General features: G+C 38.1%; 1 protein-coding gene across 1 annotated transcript in view; it reads left to right on the plus strand.

Annotated features, from left to right (window-relative positions):
• The window catches only part of LOC124788859 (putative fatty acyl-CoA reductase CG5065), a 178,687-nt gene that overhangs the window by 80,843 nt on the left and 73,953 nt on the right, over positions 1-23,891 (plus strand). The window contains exon 4 of the mRNA XM_047256142.1: positions 18,892-19,001. Within this exon, the coding sequence (XP_047112098.1) occupies positions 18,892-19,001 (110 nt within the window). The remainder of the gene's footprint in view (positions 1-18,891; positions 19,002-23,891) is intronic.

Consider the following 23,891-nt stretch of genomic DNA (forward strand, 5'->3'; position numbering starts at 1 on the left):
TTCTCTCCTACCCTCTGTCTAAACTGCAACACTTCACTGTCTGCCACTCTCACCATACTATCCCTCCCCCTCCCTGCCCCAGCCTCCTCCTTACACCCACCCAATCGCCACTCCCATCATGCACTGGTGCTGCTGCTTGCAGTGTAGTTTGAGCTCTCTGAGACTGCAGATGTGTGTGCAGGTTGTTCTTGCGTGAGCGCGCGTGTGTGTGTGTGTGTGTGTGTGTGTGTGTGTGTGTGTGTGTGTGTGTCTACTGCTGACAAAGGCCTTAATGGCAGAAAGCTATGATTGTATGAATCTTTTTATTGTGCCTATCGCGGCTCAGCATCTCTGCTATATGGTGAGTAGCAACTTTCCTTCTCTCGTATTGTTACATTCCATCCTGGATTTTACATTGTTTGAGAGGTGGATCCTTATGAGGAAGTGGTCACTTGGGTGCAGGTTATTAACCACTTGCCACTGAGCAGTATCTGCAACTGCAACAGAGCAGAATGTGACTTCAGTGGTGGAAATGGTCCTATTTCAGTGCTGAAGTGCACGTCACCACTTATATTGAGGAGATTTCAGCAACATGACCCATGGTCCAGGTTGTCATAAATCCTCATAGCACACTGTGTGCATTGTGAGATAGATTAAGAAATTGTGAAATACTGTCAGAGAGAGTTTATCTGTCTAGTATTTCATTAGGTGGCAAATATGTTTTAGACATTGTTATGTTATATGAAATGTGAACTTACTTTGCCGAGAGCTCTGTTTGTATTGATGTCACCCCTTTGTTACAGGCTGTATCCCCTTGATACAGGAGTGTCAGCTGTTTTAAATGAATCAAAATCAGAAGGTATAGAACTGAACACCTCTATGTGCAGGAAAGAGTGCTCACCATCTGACACAGCAGATGTCTCTCAGTTTACTTCTTTTACCTGTATTTTCCTAAAGTTTCACTGGTCCTCATTTTCCATAATGCTTCCATTTTGTATCTAGTACCATGCTCATTGGTAATGTTACTTTTGCCAAAGCACTTACAAGATCCTTTATTTGTGTTAGCATTCAGGACCTGAATCTATGTTGGTACATTTGTTTTCTCAGCACTTCTCTTGTGAGTGACTTTGAGAGATGTTAGAAAAGGGAAATAGAGAGAATTTCTACTTTGCTCCTGCATACAATATGCGTCCAGTCTTCGTCAGATCATGAATCCCCACCTCTTCCTGGAAGAGAGTATATACCCTGCCCCACACTGGGCAGTAATTTTACCCTCCCACACATCACTATTAAAGTTCTCATTCTTTGCACAAATTTTGAAAACTTCAAGAGGAGTAAGATTATGAAAGAATAACTGTTTTACTTATCTTGATTATCTATTTGTTGTTGTTGTTGTTGCTGCTGCTGGCTCAAAATCTTGTTGTGTCTAGGAGTACATTCTTGCTGCTGAAAATTTTTACTTAACATTGCGGGTTCTTGTTGCACTAAATAACTGATGCAGATTTGCCTGTTACAATAAATATCTCTTTATTTCATTGCATTCTTCTAAATCACACTGACTATAAAGTTTTCATTTCTATCACACCAAATATTGCATTGTTGTTGACAAGTTTAGCAAAATACATGCATTTCCAACAGAGACATGCCCACCACTGCTTATATTCTGTGGTACTCACAATTTCCAAAGAGTTCACAAAGCAAAAGAGTTTACTTCTCAACAGGAGAAGAATCTTTACCAAATTATATCATTATTTCATAAATAAATCTAGAAACAAATTTAAGAATTAGGGTTTAATAATAATAATAATAATAATAATAATAATAATAATAATAATAAAGATTTTATTGTCTTTAGGCCATTACAGCAATTGACAACGTCAAATGAAGTTACAAATTATAATACAGTGTGATAAGGTATTGACTACTGAAATATTTTAGCTTATATTACAATCAATGTACAGTGGGTCATCTGTTAGATTACTGCATTTTACAGTTGAAGAATTCATTGATATCATAGAATGGGTGGGCAATAAACCATTCACGCAGTCTTTCTTTGAATGTATGTTCAGGAAGATCCTGTATGGCATGTGGCAGCTTATTAAATAGCTTGTGCCCTGTGACTTCATAGCTATTTATTGATTTTGATAGTCTGTGGTAAGGCGTGTATATGTGTTTGATGCTTCTTGTGTTGTAACAATGTACATTTTCTCTATGTTTCACATCTTGTAGGTTCTTCTTCGTAAAGATTAAGACATTGTATATATAGAGGTTTATTACAGTCATAATTTTTTGTTTAGTAAATAAGGGTTTGCAGTGAGCCTTATGTGAAGAATTTGTAATTATCCTAATGGCTTTCTTCTGCAATAATAGGATGTCATGTATATGACTACAGTTACCCCACAAGATAATGCCATAGGATATTATACTCTGGAAAAATGCAAAATAAGATGATCTGATGTATGTTTCAGGTACACAATTTCTGAGTTGTCTTAATAAATAAATTACTCTAGATAGTTTACTACTAATATAGTTTACATGTTGGCCCCAGGATAACTTTTCGTCTAAATAAACTCCCAGGAATTTAACAGAACTAGGGTCATCAGATAGTGGCTTGTCTCTTAGAGTGAAGATTATCTGCTGAGTTTTATTTTCATTTAGCAGGAAACTATTTGCTCTGAACCAATATGCTGCATGAGTGAGTGTATTTTCAGCACAGGTTTTAAGATCATTAAGACTGTTACTGCTATGGAGAAAAGTCGTATCATCTGCATACAATACAGTGGTGGATCTAATAAACGAGGGGAGGTCATTGATCATTATCAGAAACAGGAAGGGCCCCAGTACAGATCCCTCAGGCACACCTACTCTAACATTTTCTATGTTTGACATTTCCTTACCAACACAAACTACCTGTTTACGGTTGTTGAGATAAGCTTTTAATAGTCTGAGACTGTTTTCTTTGATGCCGTAGAATTCTAGTTTCTCTAGTAGTGGCATGTGCTCAACACAGTCGAAGGCCTTGCTTAGGTCACAGAATGAGACCTGAGCAAAGCCTTTGTTCTCAAAAACTTTGAGGATGTAACTGACTACCGTGTTGATTGCATCAATGGTCGACAGATTCTTCCTAAACCCGTATTGTGTAGCATTAATTATTCCTAGATTCTCAAAGTGAGATGATAATTGTTGGTACATGATGCATTCTATTACCTTGGAGAATGTGGGTACTATTGAAATAGGCCTGTAGCTAGATGGAGAGTCTTTATCTCCCTTTTTGTATACTGGGACGATCCTAGACAGTTTTAACTCATCAGGAAAATATCCCTCAAGTAAGCACTTGTTTATACAATGGGTTAAGGGGTAGAGAATGCAGTCACACACTTTTTTTAGCAGGTTGGATGATATGCCATATATATCTAAGCTATCAGATGATTTCAGTTGTTTTATGACCCCTTGTACATATCTAGGCGATACTTCGAAGAAGGTTACCATTTAGTGACTGTCTACCCCAATTTTGGGAGAGTAACTCTGATGGACTAATGTCTGGTTTGATAATTGCGTCTCCTATTTCTTTCACTGAATTAATAAAAAACTCATTGAGTGTTTGTGGTGGGATATTAATTTTGTCTTTTTTAGTATCTCTGGCAGCACTGTTAATTACTTTCCACGCAGTTTTGCATTTATTGGTGGAATTATGTATGCTGTTGGCATTGTAGGTTTTTTTGGCTTGCAGGATGGCTTTTTTGTATTCATTCCTGCATTCCACATAGGCTGATTTGGCACAGTCAGACTTCATACTATTGTATATGTTGTACAGTAACAAAACTTGTTTCTTTAGATCTGTCAGCTGTTTAGTGTACCATATATTTTGTCTGTTTTGAGATCTGGATTTGTGGCTGCTGTCCATTATTTTTATTTTCTTTATGGGAATACTATGGTTAAATAGGGTCAAGAATGCATTAAAAAATCTATCAAATATTATTTTGGCTGGCAGATCATTACTTGATGTGTAATGTCCATCGACACTACAATGGCCAAACCAGCCTCTGTCAGCAAGGGAATTACGAAATGTTTTAATTTTATCCTCAGTTATGGGTCTGGTAATCACAACTGTTGGGACAGGTCTGTTTGCATTGCACCTATTGAGGGGAATTTTACTTGCATAATTTAGAGATACGGAGTCATGGTCAGAGAATGGGAACACTACAACTTCGCATGTGTTTTCAGTGGTCTTGAAGTTTACAAAGATGTTATCTAAACATGCTTTGTTTCTTGTGGGCCTGTTATTAACATGATGTAAATTGTATTGTCTTAGCAAGTTTTCCAGATCTGCAACACTACCCTTACATTTAGTAACATCAAAATCAGCATTCAAATCACCTCCTATTGCAATATCATAATGTAGCCATTTAATATTACTTAATTCACTCAATAGCATGTCCATTTTTTCTAAAAATATGTTAATGCTTCCCTTTGGTGATCTGTACATGGATACTACTATTAATGATTATACCCATAACTTCAAAGTGCTGTTCATCACACAAGGAATTTAGGTCTAGTTTGGTTATTGTACAATTGAGTGACTGGTTGGAATAAATTGCCACACCACCTCTAATGTGCTTTTTCCTACAGTAGCTATTTACTATACTAAAATTGTCAAATTTGGCAACTGCAATTAATAATATGAATTTTAAGTATGCCAGAAATTTTGTAATATCTATTATTCTTAAAAGAAGAGTAATTTTAACTGTTAGTACATATCAATTGCAACATATTAATTTCTTTTTTATACAGTTTAGCATGAAATATAATACATCATATACAAAGTCATATGAATTCTTTTAGTAAAACAGCTGAGATAATTTTAACCTATGCAAGAATCAATAGTATACATAGTATCAGTTATTTCTATATGTATAAAAAAAGGTAATGTTAGAAGAGGATGATTCATTATAATATCTACCTCACAAAATTTGGAAGCAGGGTGTTAATAGTATTTTGTGACAGACTATAAGGTTTGGCAAACAGTGTACAAAATGATGCCCAGGATAGCAGATAGGTGTATAGAAGTAATTACAGAGAACATAAGAAAATATTTACAATAAAAATCATAATCTATACATACATCAGAAAATGGCATTCAGATTTTCAGATCTGTGGAACAGACTGTCACAAGACAAATAATACAAGGTCAAAACTACAACATTACACCACTAAACTATAGAAATAATTGCAGAGACAATGTAAATTACTAGAATTTATAAATTTTAAGTTAAGATATATGCAATCAAACATCAAAATCTGCAAATGAGAAGAGAAAAAATTTCAGAGCTCAATTGTATGACGAGGGAGCCAACTCGAAGAACTCACAATGATGGGTACAGACCAGAAGAATATACTCAATCATGTATACATCTTGTTATATTGTCCATACTAGTAAACTAACCTATGTACACAAAGACCTAGAACATTCATTTGTAATTGATAAAAAAATACATACTGATTTAAAGTTACATAATGATTGGAAAGTCAATCTCCCCCTCCCCCCCCCCCCCCCACCCCCCCGCAAAAAAACTGAATAACACTGTCTTTAACAGTCTTGGCTAACAATTCACACATATATTCGTCACAATGCTGATCCAGTTGACAAATGCTCGAGTAAATTACCCAGCTCCAAAAATCCCTTGCAAGATGACTGGTCTACATCTACATCTACATTTATACTCCACAAATCACCCAACGGTGTGTGGCAGAGGGCACTTTATGTGCCACTGTCATTACCTCCCTTTCCTGTTCCAGTCGCGTATGGTTCGCGGGAAGAACGGCTGCCAGAAAGCCTGTGTGCGTGCTCAAATCTCTCTAATTTTACATTTGTGATCTCCTCAGGAGGTGTAAGTAGGAGGAAGCAATATATTCGATACCTCATCCAAAAACGCACCCTCTCGAAACCTGGACAGCAAGCTACACCATGATGCAGAGTGCCTCTCTTGCAGAGTCTGCCACTTGAGTTTGCTAAACATCTCCGTAATGCTATCACACTTACCAAATAACCCTGTGACGAAACGCGCCACTCTTCTTTGGATCTTCTCTATCTCCTCTGTCAACCCTACCTGGTACGGATCCCACACTGATGAACAATACTCAAGTATAGGCCGAACGAGTGTTTTGTAAGCCACCTCCTTTGTTGTTTGACTACATTTTCTAAGGACTCTCCCAATGAATCTCAACCTGGCACCCGCCTTACCAACAATTCATTTTACATGATCATTCCACTTCAAATCGTTCCGTACGCATACTCCCAGATATTTTACAGAAGTAACTGCTACCAGTGTTTGTTCCGCTACCATATAATCATACAATAAAGGATCCTTCTTTCAATGTATTCGCAATACATTACATTTGTCATGTGTTAAGGATCAGTTGCTACTCCCTGCACCAAATGCCTATCCGCTGCAGATCTTCCTGCATTTTGTTGCAATTTTGTAATGCTGCAACTTCTTTGTATACTACAGCATCATCCGCAAAAAGCTGCATGGAACTTCCGACACTATCTACTAGGTCATTTATATGTATTGTGAAAAGCAATGGTCCCATAACACTCCCCTGTGGCATGCCAGAGGTTACTTTAACATCTGTAGACATCTCTCCATCGAGAACAACACACTGTGTTCTGTTTGCTAAAAACTCTTCAATCCAGCCACACAGCTGGTCTGATATTCCATAGGCTCTTACTTTGTTTATCAGGCGACAGTCCGGAACTGTATTGAATGCCTTTCAGAAGTCAAGGAAAATGGCATCTACCTGGGAGCCTGTATCTAATATTTTCTGGGTCTCATGAACAAATAAAGTGAGTTGGGTCTCACACGATCGCTGTTTCCAGATTCCATGTTGATTCCTGCAGAGTAGACGCTGGGTTTCCAGAAATGACTTGATATGTGAGCAAGAAACATGTTCTAAAATTCTACAACAGATCGATGTCAGTGATATAGGCCTATAGTTTTGTGCATCTGCTTGATGATCCTTCTTGAAAACTGGAACTACCTGTGCTCTTTTCCAATCATTTGGAACCTTCCGTTCCTCTAGAGACTTGTGGTACATGACTGTTAGAAGGGGATAAGTTCTTTCGCGTACTCTGTGTAGAATCGAATTGGTATCCCGTCAGGTCCAGTGGACTTCCCTCTGTTGAGTGATTTCAGTTTCTTCTCTATTCCTTGGACACCTATTTTGATGTCAGCCATTTTTTCATTCGTGCGAGGATTTAGAGAAGGAAATGCAGTGCAGTCTTCCTCTGTGAAACAGCTTTGGAAAAGCTTTATGCGTGTCATCCTCTGTTTCAATGCCATTATCATCCCAGAGTGTCTGGATATGCTGTTTCGATCCACTTACTGATTTAACATAAGACCAGAACATCCTAGGACTTTCTGTCAAGTCGGTACATAGAATTTTACTTTCGAATTCACTGAACGCTTCACACATAAACCTCCTTTGCTAACTTTGACATCGTTTAGCTTCAGTTTGTCTGAGAGGTTTTGGCTGCATTTAAATTTGCAGTGAAGCTCTCTTTGCTTTCGCAGTAGTTTCCTAACTTTGTTGTTGAACCACGGTGGGTTTTTCCCGTCCCTCACAGTTTTACTCAGCACGTACCTGTCTAAAATGCATTTTATGATTGCCTTGAACTTTTTCCATAAACATTCAACATTCTCAGTGTCGGAACAGAAATTTTCATTTTGATCTGTTAGGTAGTCTGAAATCTGCCTCCTATTACTTTTGGTAAACAGATAAACCTTCCTCCCTTTTCTTATATTCCTATTTACTTCCATATTCAGGGATGCTGCAATGGCCTTATGATCACTGATTCCCTGTTCTGTGCTTACAGAGTCGAAAAGTTCAGGTCTGTTTGTTATCAGTAGGTCCAAGATGTTATTGCCATGAGTTGGTTCTCTGTTTAATTGCTCAAGGTAATTTTTGGATAGTGCACTCAGTATAATGTCACTCGATGCTCTGTCCCTACCATCCATCCTAAACATCTGTGTCCCAGTCTATATCTGGTAAAATGAAATCTCCACCTAAGACTATAACATGCTGAGGAAATTTATGTGAAATGTGTTCCAGATTTTCTCTCAGTTGTTCTCCCACTAATGCTGCTGAGTTGGGAGGTCGGTGAAAGGAGCCAATTATTAACCTAGCTTGGTTGCTGAGTATAACCTCCACCCATAATTATTCACAGGAACTATCCACTTCTATTTTACTACAGGTTAAACTACTACTAACCGTGACAAACATGCCACCACTGGTTGCATGCAGTCTATCCTTTCTAAACACCATCGGTGCCTTTGTAAAAATTTCAGAAGAATTTATCTCTGGCTTCAGCCAGCTTTCCATACCTATAACGATTTCTGCTTCGGTGCTTTCTATCAGTGCTTGAAGTTCCGTTACTTTACCAATGCAGCTTCAACAGTTTACAGTTACAATACCGATTGCTGCTTGGTCCCCGCATGTCCTGACTTTGCCCCGCACCCTTTGAGGCTGTTGCCCTTTCTGTACTTTCCTGAGGCCATCTAACCTAAAAAATCCTCCCAGTCCACGCCACACAACCCCTGCTACCCATGTAGCCGCCTGCTGTGTGTAGTGGACTCCTGACCTATCCAGCCCGAACCTGAAACCCCACAAGTCTAGGAATTTGCAGCCCACATGGTTGCAGAACCATCTCAGCCTTTGATTCCAGCAGGGTACAGCCATACAGCTGTGTGGGGAGTGGATCTGCTGACATCTTTCAGCTTCCTCCTTAGAGTTATCACCACACGCTCCAATGGATAGGTAACTTCCTGTCTAGCATTCACATCAAATCCTGAAACATTGTTTTGTGTACTAAATATGCTGTTCAGCACCTCTTTCACATGACATGAGATATGCTCTTCATCTCCATTTTACGTAGCCAATTATGTGGGATTTATGTCTGGTGCAATTAAGAAACATTAATAATCAGAGTTAAATGCAATAAAAATATGGACTAACAGTAATGCACACAGATATGCTCAGATACTGTTCCTAATCTTTGCAGTACAAGTTATGAATATGGTCCCATTTCAAAACCATAGAAAGCTCTTCTTATTTAGTCTCATTGGATCTATATATTAAATTCTAAAGCACAAATCTATTACAGAACATAATTATATAGTGTATCATAGATTTCAACCTAGTCAATAGATAAGACGAAACTTTAAAACTCATATCTTCTTACATATTAAATTCCAGATAAACAAAACACAGTTATATAGTCTTATGAATCTACAGATAGATTTAAACTCAGTCAATGGGTCAAACAGAACTCTAGAAATCACATCATCTTACGTACTAAATTCATGACAATGGAAAAAAGAACAAACAAAATCGGATACTTATGGATCATGCCTATCAACACTTTAGATTTCTCTTTGGCTTTCACCAGCATAAGATCTCCTACTTCAAACTTAGAACATCTACCTTTACCATTGTGTCTTGGCTTTCTCTTATCCTCCTGTATTTTCATCATCTCCCTCATTCAACTGATAAAACAGAACTTTAAAATTACATGATCTTACATACTACATTCAAGGCAAACAAAACACAATTATATATTCTTAAAAATCTACAGACATAGTGAATATTTTCTTCTAGACCAGGTATTGTTATTCATCCATGTTCATATGTCTTGTCCTCTACGCTACACGTCAACAGTACTTGACGTTTTATATATTTGCTTTGCTTACCAGTAGCTCCTCTGATCTATACACCTACAAAGGGCATTTCCACAACATCCTTACTATACTGGATTTTGTCTCTAAATTGTTCAGATATACCACAAATCAGGCTACCTGTATCAATGGAACAGTTCCCTTCCCACTGATCAATCTTAATCTTATTGTAAGGACATCCAAAATCTGAATCATCATCTTTGTTATTAGACACTTCATGTAAAAGATCACTTTCTATTTCATCAAATGCTACATCCACACTATTTTTGGAGGGTTTTATCAACTTTACTGGTATCATAGCATTACTTTGGTTAGACATGTTGTCAGGTAACTGAAATAGTTCTGTAGCCCCACTAATGTCACTTGTTACAGAAGGAACACAAAATACATTACTGTCAAAATCACATTTCCTCTTTAGATCTTCTTTTACTTCATTCCACCAATTTGGACACAAATTTTGATGAACTACAGCTAACTTATTCCAGAATGCAAATTTATCTATGTTATCATCAATATGGTCCCCAACAAATTTTAAAAAAATTATTCTCTAAGCTTACAGGTAACCCACCTTTACTGTTTGGATCATTACTCTGCATGACATTAATGAAAAACTGCTTTGACTGGACTGGTATTCCTTGACTCTCACTTACATCATCACATACATCACTTACCTTACCTGTATTCTCAAAAAACTTTGAAACATTATTTGTAAACTCCACAAAAACCTGATACTCATCATCATCATCATAATCATTATTATCATTATCATATTCTTCCGAAATTGCTTCATCAACAACATCGTTAACACCAAAATTCTCATTACAATGATAGTCACACACCTCACCTACATTCATTTGCAATAATCTACCAATCTCAGACTTACCAACCTCAGTCAATTCACAGCTCTCATTCACTTCTATGTCTAATTCAGATCCAATACAGTTATTACTTGTTTTGCATGCATCAATAACATTGTTTTCTGACCAAGAGAAGAAATCATTAGTACCTACAACATCAAAATTCTTATTACTCTTACATTCTACTTTGTGATTAGTATCTACATCATTGTAATTAAACATAATATTCTAAAACTTTTAATCAAAACATAAATGATAAATCTGATGTTCCTTCTGTTCAACTTCAGATACATGTGCTACATTATTAATACTATTATTATTGTCTAAATGTACATGTAAATTGGGGGCCCTGTACTTGTTGTGCCTCCTTGCCCCAAAACTGTGGACCTTCATTGAGGTGGACCATTGTTTCCTGAATAGTTGCCTCTATGATTGTTTCTCCTATTATATTGCCTGTAATTATTTCCATTTGTCCTATTCTGCTGATGTTCAAAGTTTCTGTCTCTATTACCATGTTGACCATGATTAAAGTTACTATTATCTCCGTGTCTGTAGTTGTTATCATTGTGATCTCCATCTTTTCAGTTATTATGGTACATGTTTCTTTCTACTGCCATATCCAGCCTCTCAACATACCGTAAAAAGTGTTCTAGACAATCGTCAGGTCCATGTACTAAATCCAACTGCAACCTTTCTGGTAATCTACATTTTAGTGCATCAATTAATGTTGTTTCGTCAAATGGCCTGTCAAGGTATGCTAATTTCTTAAGTTGATTCTTACAAATCTCTTTCAGTGTACCATTTCTATTCATATAGTTTGGACTGTCCAGAATTTCACTTTTAATCCTCCCTTGTTCGGCTTCTGACCAAAATTTATTTAAAAAACTTTTTTCATAACTTTGATATGTCCCCCACTGACTTAAATTTAGATTTACCCAAGACAGAGCTTCGTCTCCAAAACATCTTTTAATAAATTTAATTCTTTGATCGTCACTCATGCCTGACACAAAACTATCCCTACAGTGGTGTAGAAAATCCACTGGATGTAAATTATCTGATGGAAAACTTTTGATTGGAATGTTGGACCATGCAATGCCATTGTTTAAGTACAGATTGTTGTGAATGCAATTTTCCTGAACTACTGAAATTTTTTTATCTAAAACATATACATTAGTTAGCATATGGTTTTCAACATTTTAAATTTTTTAACCTAAACTACTAAAGTTCTGTTCCATTTTTTCCTCTACAACCTTCTGTTGAACCCTGACATCATTAACATACTTCTCCTGTTGCAAAGATTGTGCAACTAACTCATTTTCCAAAACAATAAATTTATTTTCTAATACATCAATTTTTTCATTCACACTTTTTAAACCATCTGACAACTCAGTTTTTAATTCCAAAACCTGATTACTAAGTTGGTCTATTTGGTATTGTACCCTGTCCATTTTACTATTGTTTTCAGACTTCTGTTTTCATTTCCTCTAATTGTGATAAAATCAACTCCAAAATGTCAGCTTTCACTGTTTCTTTGCTTTCTACACTAAACATGTCTTGGCTGGGTCCTACAGCTTTCACTTCATAACATTTACTTGAAAAAATGTATCTTTTTTGAGAGTATTTATGAAGTTTGCAAAAATACTTTTAATATTTTCATAAGTAATGAGTGTTGTACATTCCTTATTTACTAGTAAGTCACCAGTGAGATAAAAGTTTCTGCAAGTAACTAACATATTGTGTCATATTAGTTTTCATTTTTAACAAGAGTGTATGTTGTCTGCATTTCCATAAATTGAAACTATTGTTGATTTTGTTAGTGACCATAACCACGAAAACTTTTGAGAGAAACTGTACATTTTATATCTACATAGTTTCTCTGTTGTCAAACAGATATCTCATTTTAGCTGTTAATTGCTTCAGTTCTTAAAGGATACCGGTAATACTTGTAACCTATAAGATTCACAGATTGAAAGAAGAACAGCAAGCTTACATTAAAGTTATTGATTTACTGTTCTCTAAAATATTGCACCAGGCACAATGCAGCCATGCAATATGTGCTGTTCATGGGGCTGAGATGAGTCAATTGCTGTTAGTTATACCAAAGTTAGTGACCACATACTCTTGGATGCATGGCTGGGAGAGGGATTGAAATTGGGGATAGAGACTTAAAAGCAGAAATGCTGAACATGGTTTTCAAATGTTATTTTATAAATGAAAATCCAGAAGTATTGCCCCAAATGAATTCTTGTATCGCTGCAAAGATGGGTGATATTGATATTAGTATTAGTGGTAAGAACCAGTTGAAATTACCAAAACTGGACAAAGCTCCAGAGCCTGATAGAATCTCTAAAAGGTTCATATTAAATTTGCGGCTGAGTTAGCCCTTTTTTAACTATAATGTACCATAGATGTCTCTAATAAAAAACAATGATGAGTGGTTCGAAGAAAGCCCAGGTCCACCCATCTAAAAGAAGGGTAGCAGAAGTAATCCACAAAACTATTGTCCACTACCCTCGACATCCATTTGTTGTTGAATCTTAGAACATATTCTGAGCTTAAACATAATGAGGTGTCTTGAATAGAATGACCTCCTTCATGCCAACCAACATTGATTCTGAGAATGCCAGTCATTTGAAACCCAGCTTGCACTTTTCTCATATGACATACTGAAAGACATGAATTAAGGCAGGCAGTTGCAGTATTTCTCAGCTTCTAAAAGGCATTCAACTCAATACCACACATAAAAGAGTATGATTGTGTGGGGTCCCAAGCAAAATATGTGACTGGATACAGGACGTTTTGGTAGGGAGGATGCACGATGTCATCTTGGATAGGGAGTTATTGACAGATGCCGAAATAACTTTGTATGTCTCCCAGGGAATTGTATTGGCACCCCTGCTGTCCCTGTTGTATATTGATGCAATTTTGAATGATATTAATAACAACTTCAGACTTTTTGTAGATGAGGCAGTTATTTATCATGGGGCACTGCCTAAAAGAAGCTGCACAAATATTCAGTGAGGTCTTGATAATACTTCAAAGCGATGTAAAGATTGACAACTTGCTTTAAATATTCAGAATGTAAAATTGTGCACTCTATAAAATGAAAAAAAAGTATTATCCTATGACTATAACATCAATGAATCACAACTGGAATCAGTCAGTTCATACAAATAGCTGGGTGTAACAATTTCTTGTCTGCTTGTGTCTGTGTATGTGCAGATGGATATGTGTGTGTGTGCGAGTGTATACCCCTTTTTTCCCCCTAAGGTAAGTCTTTCCGCTCCCGGGATTGGAATGACTCCTTACCCTCTCCCTTAAAACCCACATCCTTTCGTCTTTCCCTCTCCTTCCCTCTTTCCTGATGAGGCAACAGTTTGTTGCGAAAGCTAGAATTTTATGTGTATGTTTGTGTTTGTTTGTGTGTCTATCGACCTGCCAGCACTTTCGTTCGGTAAGTCACATCATATGTGTTTTTAGATATATTTTTCTCACGTGGAATGTTTCCCTCTATAATATTCATATCATTAATTTGAACTGACCAAATAATTATGCTCTTGTTTGCCCTCCTTGGGTTCAGCGTTAACAAACCCACAGACAATAAACTGAACTGATTTATAGTGGTTAAACATTCTCAACATTCTCATTCTATCACCAACATTTTGTGCAAAATATGCAGAATGTAATGAGGCTTTGCTGCATTACTGTACAACTGAACATGAGGAGTGTGCAAAGGACCTATCCAACTGTTAGTACATTCCAATTCTTTTTGTCAATGGAACATGCTCACATGCTCCAAGTACTTTTGGATTTGATTTTGCAACAACTTCAACTATTGTGCAGTGTGTTGGTTTCCAGTGATACTGCAACCTGCATCAACTAAGAAACAACACTGAGAACTACTCCCCCAATCTCTGTTAGTGTTTTCAGCTTTCCATGTATGAGAGTTGTGACTGACATTGATTCTATATTAGGTAAATGGTGATTTGTCTGTAAACAAAAAACGTGGAATCAGTTTTGATGAAATTTATTTGCAATGGCAGAATCGTTCTGACATTATCTGCATTAGGTACAAAAATGATGCCTATTGATGCCACATAAAAATTTATGCTGGATCAGGACTCAAACTCAGATTTCCCACTTGTCTGGAGTGGCCACCTTAACCACTTTGACTAGCTGAGCACACTTACAGTACCAACCCAGACTTCCATATGTCACACAGTCTACGACCCCATCACTTGCAACTTTATAAGTTTTACAAGCCTCAAAAGGCAAAATGACAATTGTAATACTAACATTGAATATTTTTGTCTCCTTGAAACCCTGTGGCAGGAATCCAGGTAATGTTGTGAGTGATGGGATCGTAGGCAATATGACATATGGAAGTTTGGGTCAATCCTGATAATGTGATCAGATAGCCAGAGTGGTTAAGGCAACCACTCACTACATGTGGGAAATCTCGATTCGAGTCCCAGTCGGGCACAAATTTTTGTATGTCACCAATAGGTAATATCTCCATACCTAATACAGCTAATGTCAGAAAGATTCCGCAGTTGTGAATAAATTTCATAAGAAAAGTAATACAACTGCAAGATCATCACCAATGTGTGTTTCTTCAAACATTGTTTAAAATAAGGGAATCACTTTGTTATTGGCAATTACTTGTTTACAAAATTCCTGGGAACTGGCATTATTTCATTTCTCAGAGTACTTCGTGTCACCAAGTACCCAGCACCACAGTGAAGTCTGTCAAGTGCACAGCTTTACTGAAATTGTTTTGCAGCTATTTTGGTAGTATTCAACTTATCAAAGAATGTGTATGCTTCATATACACATTGTATCTAGATGACAGAAAGAAAAAGGTAGTATTGAATAATTCTGTGGTGGCACCCACCTGCTCTGACTGGGACACAGTGAAACGTAGAGTACCAAAAATTGAAGAGCTTGGTCCTTTTCTATTCTTAATCTTTATCAGTGACCTGCCATAGAGTGTAAGGCAAAACACTCACTTAACCCTACCTGCAGATGACACATCTTAATGGTTGACAAATGTAAATGTCGTGTGTCTAGGGCCTCCTGTCAGGTAGACCATTTGCCAGGTGCAAGTCTTTCGATTTGACGCCACTTCTGTGACTTGCGTGTTGATGGGGATGAAATGATGATGATTAGGACAACACAACAGCCAGTCCCTGAGTGGAGAAAATCTCCAACCCAGTCGGGAATTGAACCCGGGCCCTTAGGATTGACATTCGCTCGCGCTGACCACTCAGCTACCGGAGGCAGATGATTGACAAATTATCCAACTGCAGTCTAGGTAATGCTGTTACTCTCTAGTAAAAGAAGCTTTGCTTCTTACATCAAATTGTCTGTCCCTCAACATTAGCAAGACTCAGTTCATTCAGTCTCACGCAGAAAACAAAAAGCAGGAAGCTGTTAAAATAAAATGTGGTGACAGAAATATTGATAGTGAATCTTCAAAATTTCTGGAATTGCATATTAAAAACAAGATGAACTGGTCAGTTCATATCCTCGATCTACGTAAAAGACTGAATTTGGTGGCATTTGCCATTTGCTTGATTACATCTGTTTGTGATTTGGAAATAATGAAAGCTGCATACATTGGATATTTTCATTCACTCATAATATATGTCACCACATTATGGGGAAACCAATCATGAGCAAATATAGTCTTTATATCTCAGAACAGGATCATGAGAATTATAAACAGACTCCACCCTTGATTATATAGCATAAATTCATTCAAACAGCTGGGGGTTCTCACTGTACTTACCAGTAAATTTTTTCACTTACATGCTTTGTCAATAAGCTTAGTGCAATTTACAAAACAAACAGTGCATTTCATGATAGTGATACAAGAAATAAACATGATCTTCTCAAAGACATAAAAAAATCTCAGTGTGGTACAGAAAGGAGTACATTACTGGAACATAAAGGTGCACAATAAGCTCCCAGTTTTTGTCAAAGCAGGCATTGCTTTATTAGGGATCTGACTAAATACTGAAAACAGCTTTATCTTTTGGATAACTCTTTCAGTTCCTTAAAGGAATTCATGACAGTGTGAAATACTTTATAAACTGCAAGTGATTTTAAGCATTACTATATGAACTTATTAGGTAGCACTAGTATCTCGCATATTGACACAAAATTTTATGTATGAATTAGATTGTAAGCCTTATAATTGGTTTGTGAAACTATTATTATTGCAATTATCTGAGTTATTATCTGAGCAGTTGCATCTCACTTTTCTTGTATCTCTCTACATATTATTAAGATTGTAAGCCTTATCACTATTTACATAACATTGCTACTGTAATAATCTGACACTTTCTATTTCCTGGCAATGCACTATCATCATGGCTTCATAAAAAATTGAAAATAAATAAATAAAAACAATAAATCACCCTGTCATTCAGTTACAATGTGGATGCTAAAAACGAACTGCATTTATAAAACAAGTTTGAAACTCCCCAATATCACCATTTTGTGATTTAGTCTTCATTAGGAAATTGTTATTGGTATTCACAAAGTTAAGCCATAACATTTTTATTGCAGTGGCAGTAGATATACTCTGTAGCAGCAAATATAAAAATTTGTGAGCATTGCAGCATAGTTATAAAATATACTCATTAATTACAACACAATTTGTAATTCAGATGAGGCAGAATGGCAAGATTCACCATTCTATTTCTTTATACAGGTACTACTGCATTGCTGAGCAAGTGGCCAACATGAGTTTCAAATATCTATATTTCAGAAGTTATTAGGGACAGATCATGTTTTTCCCCTTGGTTAACAGTATCATTGTTTAATGTACGTCAGTTTCTTCCTTTAACATTGCGTAGCAACATAAGAACTTTCACTTGTCAAATGATAACATGCAGAGACAAAAGCAGCTAGAAATTTGGTTTTATCTATCTGAATTAAAATTAAACATCACAGAGACCCAGCTAACACAGATCAAAATGGAACAATTAAAATCACCTTCCAAATTACCCCTAGAAATCAAGAAATTTAGGAAAGCAGATTCTGTGCAATTCCATAGTATATTCCACCTTTAAAAAATGATCATGGTCTTCTCACACAAGTTACTGGGCAAATAAGATAAACAGTCTTGCTTCTTTGCAGTATTGCCCCAAGTGATTGACATAGACACTAGAAAATCATATTTTCTTTAAATCTATTGTAAGATATGGAATAATTCTTTGGGGGATGCTAGTAGTGTAAATAGGTTTTTATTGCTACAAAACACTACTATTAGAAATAAGTATAATATCATGCCTATAGATTCATGCATAGGCATTTATGGATCAAAATATTATATTAACTATGTCATATATATATACACTTATAAACTACTTACAACAATATGTAAAAATTCAGACTCATTTATAGGTAACCTTATTTAACAAGCATATGATACTAGAGACAAATGAAAAATTCATGTTGCTTTCTCGTAGATTACAACTATTTCCAGGCCATTCAGTACTGAACTGTGAGCATTTAAATTATAAAGTGAAAAACTAGATTTGCTGAAAAGAAAACTACATGCCATCCTCACACAAAAATATTATTATTTAGTCATAGAATTTTTAAATGATGATAAAAATGTCTTTGTAAAGTAATTTTATAAACATATAATTATGGTGGCAAAGTAAGATTAATTTACATTTTGTTGATGTTTTGCATGTCTGAATTATATTACTTACATCGCAGGTCTCCTGTACATTAAATCCATGATTTATGCTTATCTGTAATGAGACAATAACATTTTGAATCTGGTTCTGATTATGATACTCTATCTTAAAGTTAGTTTGCTTTCATCAAACTACAAGTACTGAATGAAATATTAGGACTGAACACATGTTAAAAGACATATATGGCAGTGACTGTTTCACTTTTTTCCCTTACTATGTAGAAAGCATGGTACTTGGGGTAGTAGTTACATATAACAACAACTAACAGGTCGTACGATTCTGTGTGTGTGTGTGTGTGTGTGTGTGTGTGTGTGTGTGTGTGTGTGTGTGTGTGTGTGTGGTTTGAGGTGTACGATTCTATACAAATATATTTTATTGTCCTACAAGGTACAAAGCAATTTGTCACAAACATCGATCAGAGCAAACTAACTGCAGGCCCAGAGAGGTTAGTTGAGCTACCTCAGGATAGAGATATTGTTCCTGGTGACTCTATTGAGTCACATCCTCACAACTATGTGCTGATAAGAGTAATATCTGGATAACTCATGAAATGTAGTGTGGAACAAAATGTCCAACTAACTAATATAAAACATAAATGATTGGTTTCAGGCTTCTGGGTCCACATCCAAACTGTTATACATACTCCAAAAGACTAGCAGAAAGTCTTGTATATGAAGAATCAAAAAACATGCCAGCTGTTATTTGCCGCCCATCCATAGGTATGTAAATACAATGGTTTATTTACCCATTTTGCCTTTCGGTACTCTATAAATGTAATGTAGTTAACTACAGTTTCAAGCATTACACCTTACTGTAATAAAATAGTACTAAATCAAATTTAAGAAGTACTGTGCTAAGTTACAGAAATAAAAAAGCTTTCAAGTAATGGGAAATAAATTCTTATGGCATGACTGGACGGGATCCCCTCAAGATGGATGTTTGGTTGCATGTTTACATGTTCTGCCAGTGGATGCCCTTTTGGCAACTTGTGTGTCCTTAACCTACATCAGTAACCATACCGGGGAAAGAGGACCTATAGTTTAACACGGAATCCAAACCATGTGCCATTCCCACATATCTTCACATCATTGAGAGGTGAAGGCTAGAGTAAAGGCAGCATGAAAAATTCTGTTGTGTTACCCATATTCGAACCTGCATCCTTAAGGTCTCCAGGATCACAGTTTACCACTATATCACCAAACCCTGACTTTCAAAGAATATGAGAACAGCTCTTCAGGCTTTCCCAGCAATCTAATGACATCTGTGCTTCTTGGATTGTGGGGTGCACCCGAATGCATCATCTTGCCGGTCTGCAAAGTTTGACCACATGAGCAAGAAAGCACAGTAGATGGGGGAGACTCACAGTGAGCCGAACCTAAGTGGCATGCGGTTTATGACGCAACCTTAAAGGTATTCAGCAGTGGTCTCAACTTTGCAGTGACTCATAGAAATATGCTCATTTCAGGTTTCATCAGTGCAATAGAGCAAGTTGCAGCCACACTTCCACCTAATGTGGCAGAGGAAGTCTGCCAAGAGACTTGCAGGGATATCACCAATGCCAGGCCACCAAAATTGAACATCACAACTGAGGAGAGGCGTGCACTCAAGAAGCTCCAGGAAGACAACAGTATTGTAGTACTGCCAGCAGACAAAGGGAATTCTACAGTCATTCTGCAGTGGGTGGATTATGATGAGAAAATACGGCAAATTCTGAGAGACCCTGCATATAGATCTTTGGAGTGTGACCCCACTGAGAGGGTGGACAAGAAGACCAGTGCTCTTCTGACGGAGACAGGGATGCCCGATAAGATCACCAGACAACTCCGGGAAAAAGCACCAGTACCACCTAGACTATATGGTTTGCCTAAAATACACAAGGAGGGCATGCCTGTATGCCCAATTGTCAGTAATACTGGGGCACCTACGTATGCAACAGCCAAGTACTTGAAAGATCTGATGTCTCTGTATGTGGGGAAATGTGTTCACCACATCCAAAACTCAGAAGACTTTCTACAACATCTCAGGCAACTATGCATCACAGATTTGGACATCATGGTTAGTTTTGATGTGGTATCACTGTTCACTAGGGTCCCACTTAAAGATTCACTAGAATTGACTGCGGAAAAATTTGATGGTGCTCTGTTGGACCTGTTCAAGCATACACTGACATCCACATATTTCCTGTATGGGAACCAATATTACGCGCAAACTGAATGGCAAAAGCACCAGTACCACTTAGACTTTATGGTTTGCCTAAAATACGCAAGGACGGCATGCCCCTACACCCAATTGTCAGTAATATTGGGGCACCTATGTAGCTATGGGCAGCCCACGGTCTCCTGTGATTGCCAACATGTTTATGGAGAGATTTGAGGAGAGGGCATTAGAGACAGCCAGATATAAACCCACATGCTTCTTCAGGTATGTGGATGACACCTTCATGATCTGGTCTCATAGGAAGGACAGGCTCAATGAGTTCCCTGAAGATCTTAACTCCTGCCACCAAAATATCAAGTTCACCATGAAACTGGAGAAGAATGCCCAGCTGCCATTTCTGGATTTACTAGTTAAAAGGAAAGCAGATGGATCAATTGGCCACAGTGTGTATCAAAAACCCACACACACTGATTTATATCTGCAGGCCAGCAGCTGTCACCACCCTGCGCAGAAGAACGGGGTTCTTAAGCCATTGGTCCATAGAGCACGTATCCCGTCAGACCAAGAGAGTCTACCAATGGAAATAGAGCATCTTAAAACAGTATTCTGCAAAATTGGATATACTACCAAACAAATTGAGATGGCACTCCAACCACTCACTACACCACAGGATCCAGAAACAGAGCAAGATGAAGCAAAGAATGTGGTGCACCTGCACTATGCTGGTTCTGTTTCTGCCAGAATCAGTAGGATCCTCTGTAAACACAACATCAAGTGTGTTTTCTGTCCATCCAGCAAGATCAGGGAACTGGTGGGATATGTTAAAGACGACCTGGGGTTACGGAAAGCAGGCATTTACAATATACCTTGTCAATGTGGCATGTCCTACATTGGCCAGATGACAAGATCAGTGGATATCAGGTGCAAGGAACATCAAAGGCACACCCAATTAAGACAGGTGACGAAATCATCCATTGTTGAACACTGTCTAGAACTAGATCATGCCATGAATTATGATGAAACCAATATTCTAGCACAGACACACAGATTTTGGGACAGTGTTATACGGAAATCGATAGAGATAAAAGTAACTGATAGTCTAATGAACTGCGACATGGGGTATCAGCTAAGCAGAGCCTGGAATCCTGCTCTGAAATTGGAGCAATGGGGACAGCTGCAGCACTCCATGAATAGAAGAACTGAAGGCGTGGATATAGAAAATGATCCCCAGAGTGCCAGGCTCTCCAGACTGAAGATGTAATGTCAAGGTTTGGGTCTGCCTGGTGCGAACCGCAGAGGGAACACCCAGAACAACAGCAGACCAAAAACAGAACGGTGACACTGAAGAAGACCGCAGTGAGCGGGAGAGGACCACAGGGAGAATGCCTGGCAACTCACAGAACTCCAAACTCAGCAGGTCCAAGATGGAACACCCAGGAGTGGGTCTGGTGGGCGTGGACCGCAGAGGGAATGCCCAGAACCACAGTGGATGGAAAACGGAACAGCAGGTCGCAGCAAATGGGTGCAGACAGCAGAGGGAACACTTGCAACTGCCAGAGCTACGTTACTGAAATATTGTGCAAGAACGACGCTGATATCCGGCAGAGCACCCAACAATCCAAGATGTCAATATGAGAATAGATTTAAATGCTTTCAGATGACAATTTATTGCTAGTTTCAACTTTTGTTTTTTTCTTTTGCATTAAAGGCACCAGCCCATTAAACAAAGATCTTTTTATATCAGTTTTTAATTATGATAGGGGTGTGTGATACAAAAATGGCATGGTATTTAGCATACTTTTGTTCTTCATTGTCACCTCACCACAGGGAACTTGCCTGATTTTGAATGACTATGGGTTTGGTTTAAGCAAGCTGGTCAGTATTACCATTTCTCTGTTATTGTAAACCACTATTATACATAATTGTGGAACATTGTGTTTTGCAGAGTGCAGGTCTCTTAGCTTAACCACCTGGGCTAAAGAGATGGGACAAGCCATTTAAACAAAGCAGCTCCAGGGGGTCATGTGGACCACAGATTAATATTAACAACCAACAAACTAAGACATCTCAAACAGAATAGTTGTCCACATCAAACAGCTACTGAAGACAAAACTACCAATAGCAACAGGACATACGACATGCTATCAAAAATTTTCGGGACTGGTGCCGTCATCCGTTGAAAACCTTACCTTTGGACTAATGGTTACCATCACCCTCAAAGTAGTTCCTATCCGCACGTACACACCGGTCCCAGTGTTTCTGCCACTGGTCAACTGTTTTCTGGAAGTCCTGTTCTTTGAGGGTGTTTATCACCGCCAGCAATGTGTCTTGAATCCTCTCTAGCGTGTCAAACCGATGGCCTTTCAACTCGAGTTTCAGTTTTGGGAATAGCGCAAAGTCGCAAGGTGCCAAATCTGGTGAGTACGGTGGGTGGGGTACAACCACCATGTTGTTTTTTGCAAAAAAGGTCCTGGTGAGCAAGGATGTATGACAGGGCATGTTGCTGTGACGCAGCTGCCAGTTCCCTTGATGCCAAAGTTCAGGCTGTCACAGCACGTTTTCACAGAGCCCTCGCAAAATGTCACAGTACTATGTGGAATTCATTGTTTGGTTGGGTGGGATGAATTCTTTGTGCCCAATTCCCTTGGTATCAAAGAAAATGATGATCATGCTCTTCACCTGTTTTGCTTTCTTGGGTCTTGGAGAGCCCGAGCTCTTCCACTGGGATGATTGTTGCTTTGTCTCTGGGTCATAACCGTAAATCCAGCTCTTGTCCCAGTGATAACCCGTGACAGGAAAGTTGGATCATCAGATGAGGTCTGATGAAGGTCTGTGCACACTTCAACACACTGTGCCTTCTGATCGGCAGTCAAGATCCTTGGCACAAATTTGATAGCAACACGAAACATGCCAATTCATCAGTCAACATTCGTTGACGTGCCCCATAACCAATACCCCCTTCGATGTCAATCCGCACGAACCAATTGTTGAAGTTTGGCAACAATGTCTGGCGTTGTGCGGCTAATGGGGCTTCCAATGTGAGCATTATCTTTGATGTCTGTAGAGCAGGCCCTGAACTGAGCATGCCACTCAAATACACGCGTACAGCTCATGCTCTGTCCCCCAAACACCTGTTGAATCATTGCAATGGTCTCCGTAGCACTTTTCCTGAGATTTGCACAGAATTTGATACACATGTGCTGTTCTGTTCACGGATCCATCATAAAATCGCCATACACCAAATGCAGAGTATTACAGAAATCACTGTGGACATGCAACATGTCCTCCCAGCTGAATGCCACTCCGCACACTGACTCATCAGATATGCAGTTCTCGCCACCTAGCGGTGCAAAAATCTACTACTCCTACTTTCCAGATGGCGGCACCAGTCCCGAAATTTTGGATTCCACCTTGTTTGTATACCAAAAGTCTTCATTATAATGAAAAAGGAA

Source organism: Schistocerca piceifrons, chromosome 3 (genome assembly GCF_021461385.2).
Source record: "Schistocerca piceifrons isolate TAMUIC-IGC-003096 chromosome 3, iqSchPice1.1, whole genome shotgun sequence".
Classification (NCBI taxonomy): Eukaryota; Metazoa; Arthropoda; class Insecta; order Orthoptera; family Acrididae; genus Schistocerca; species Schistocerca piceifrons.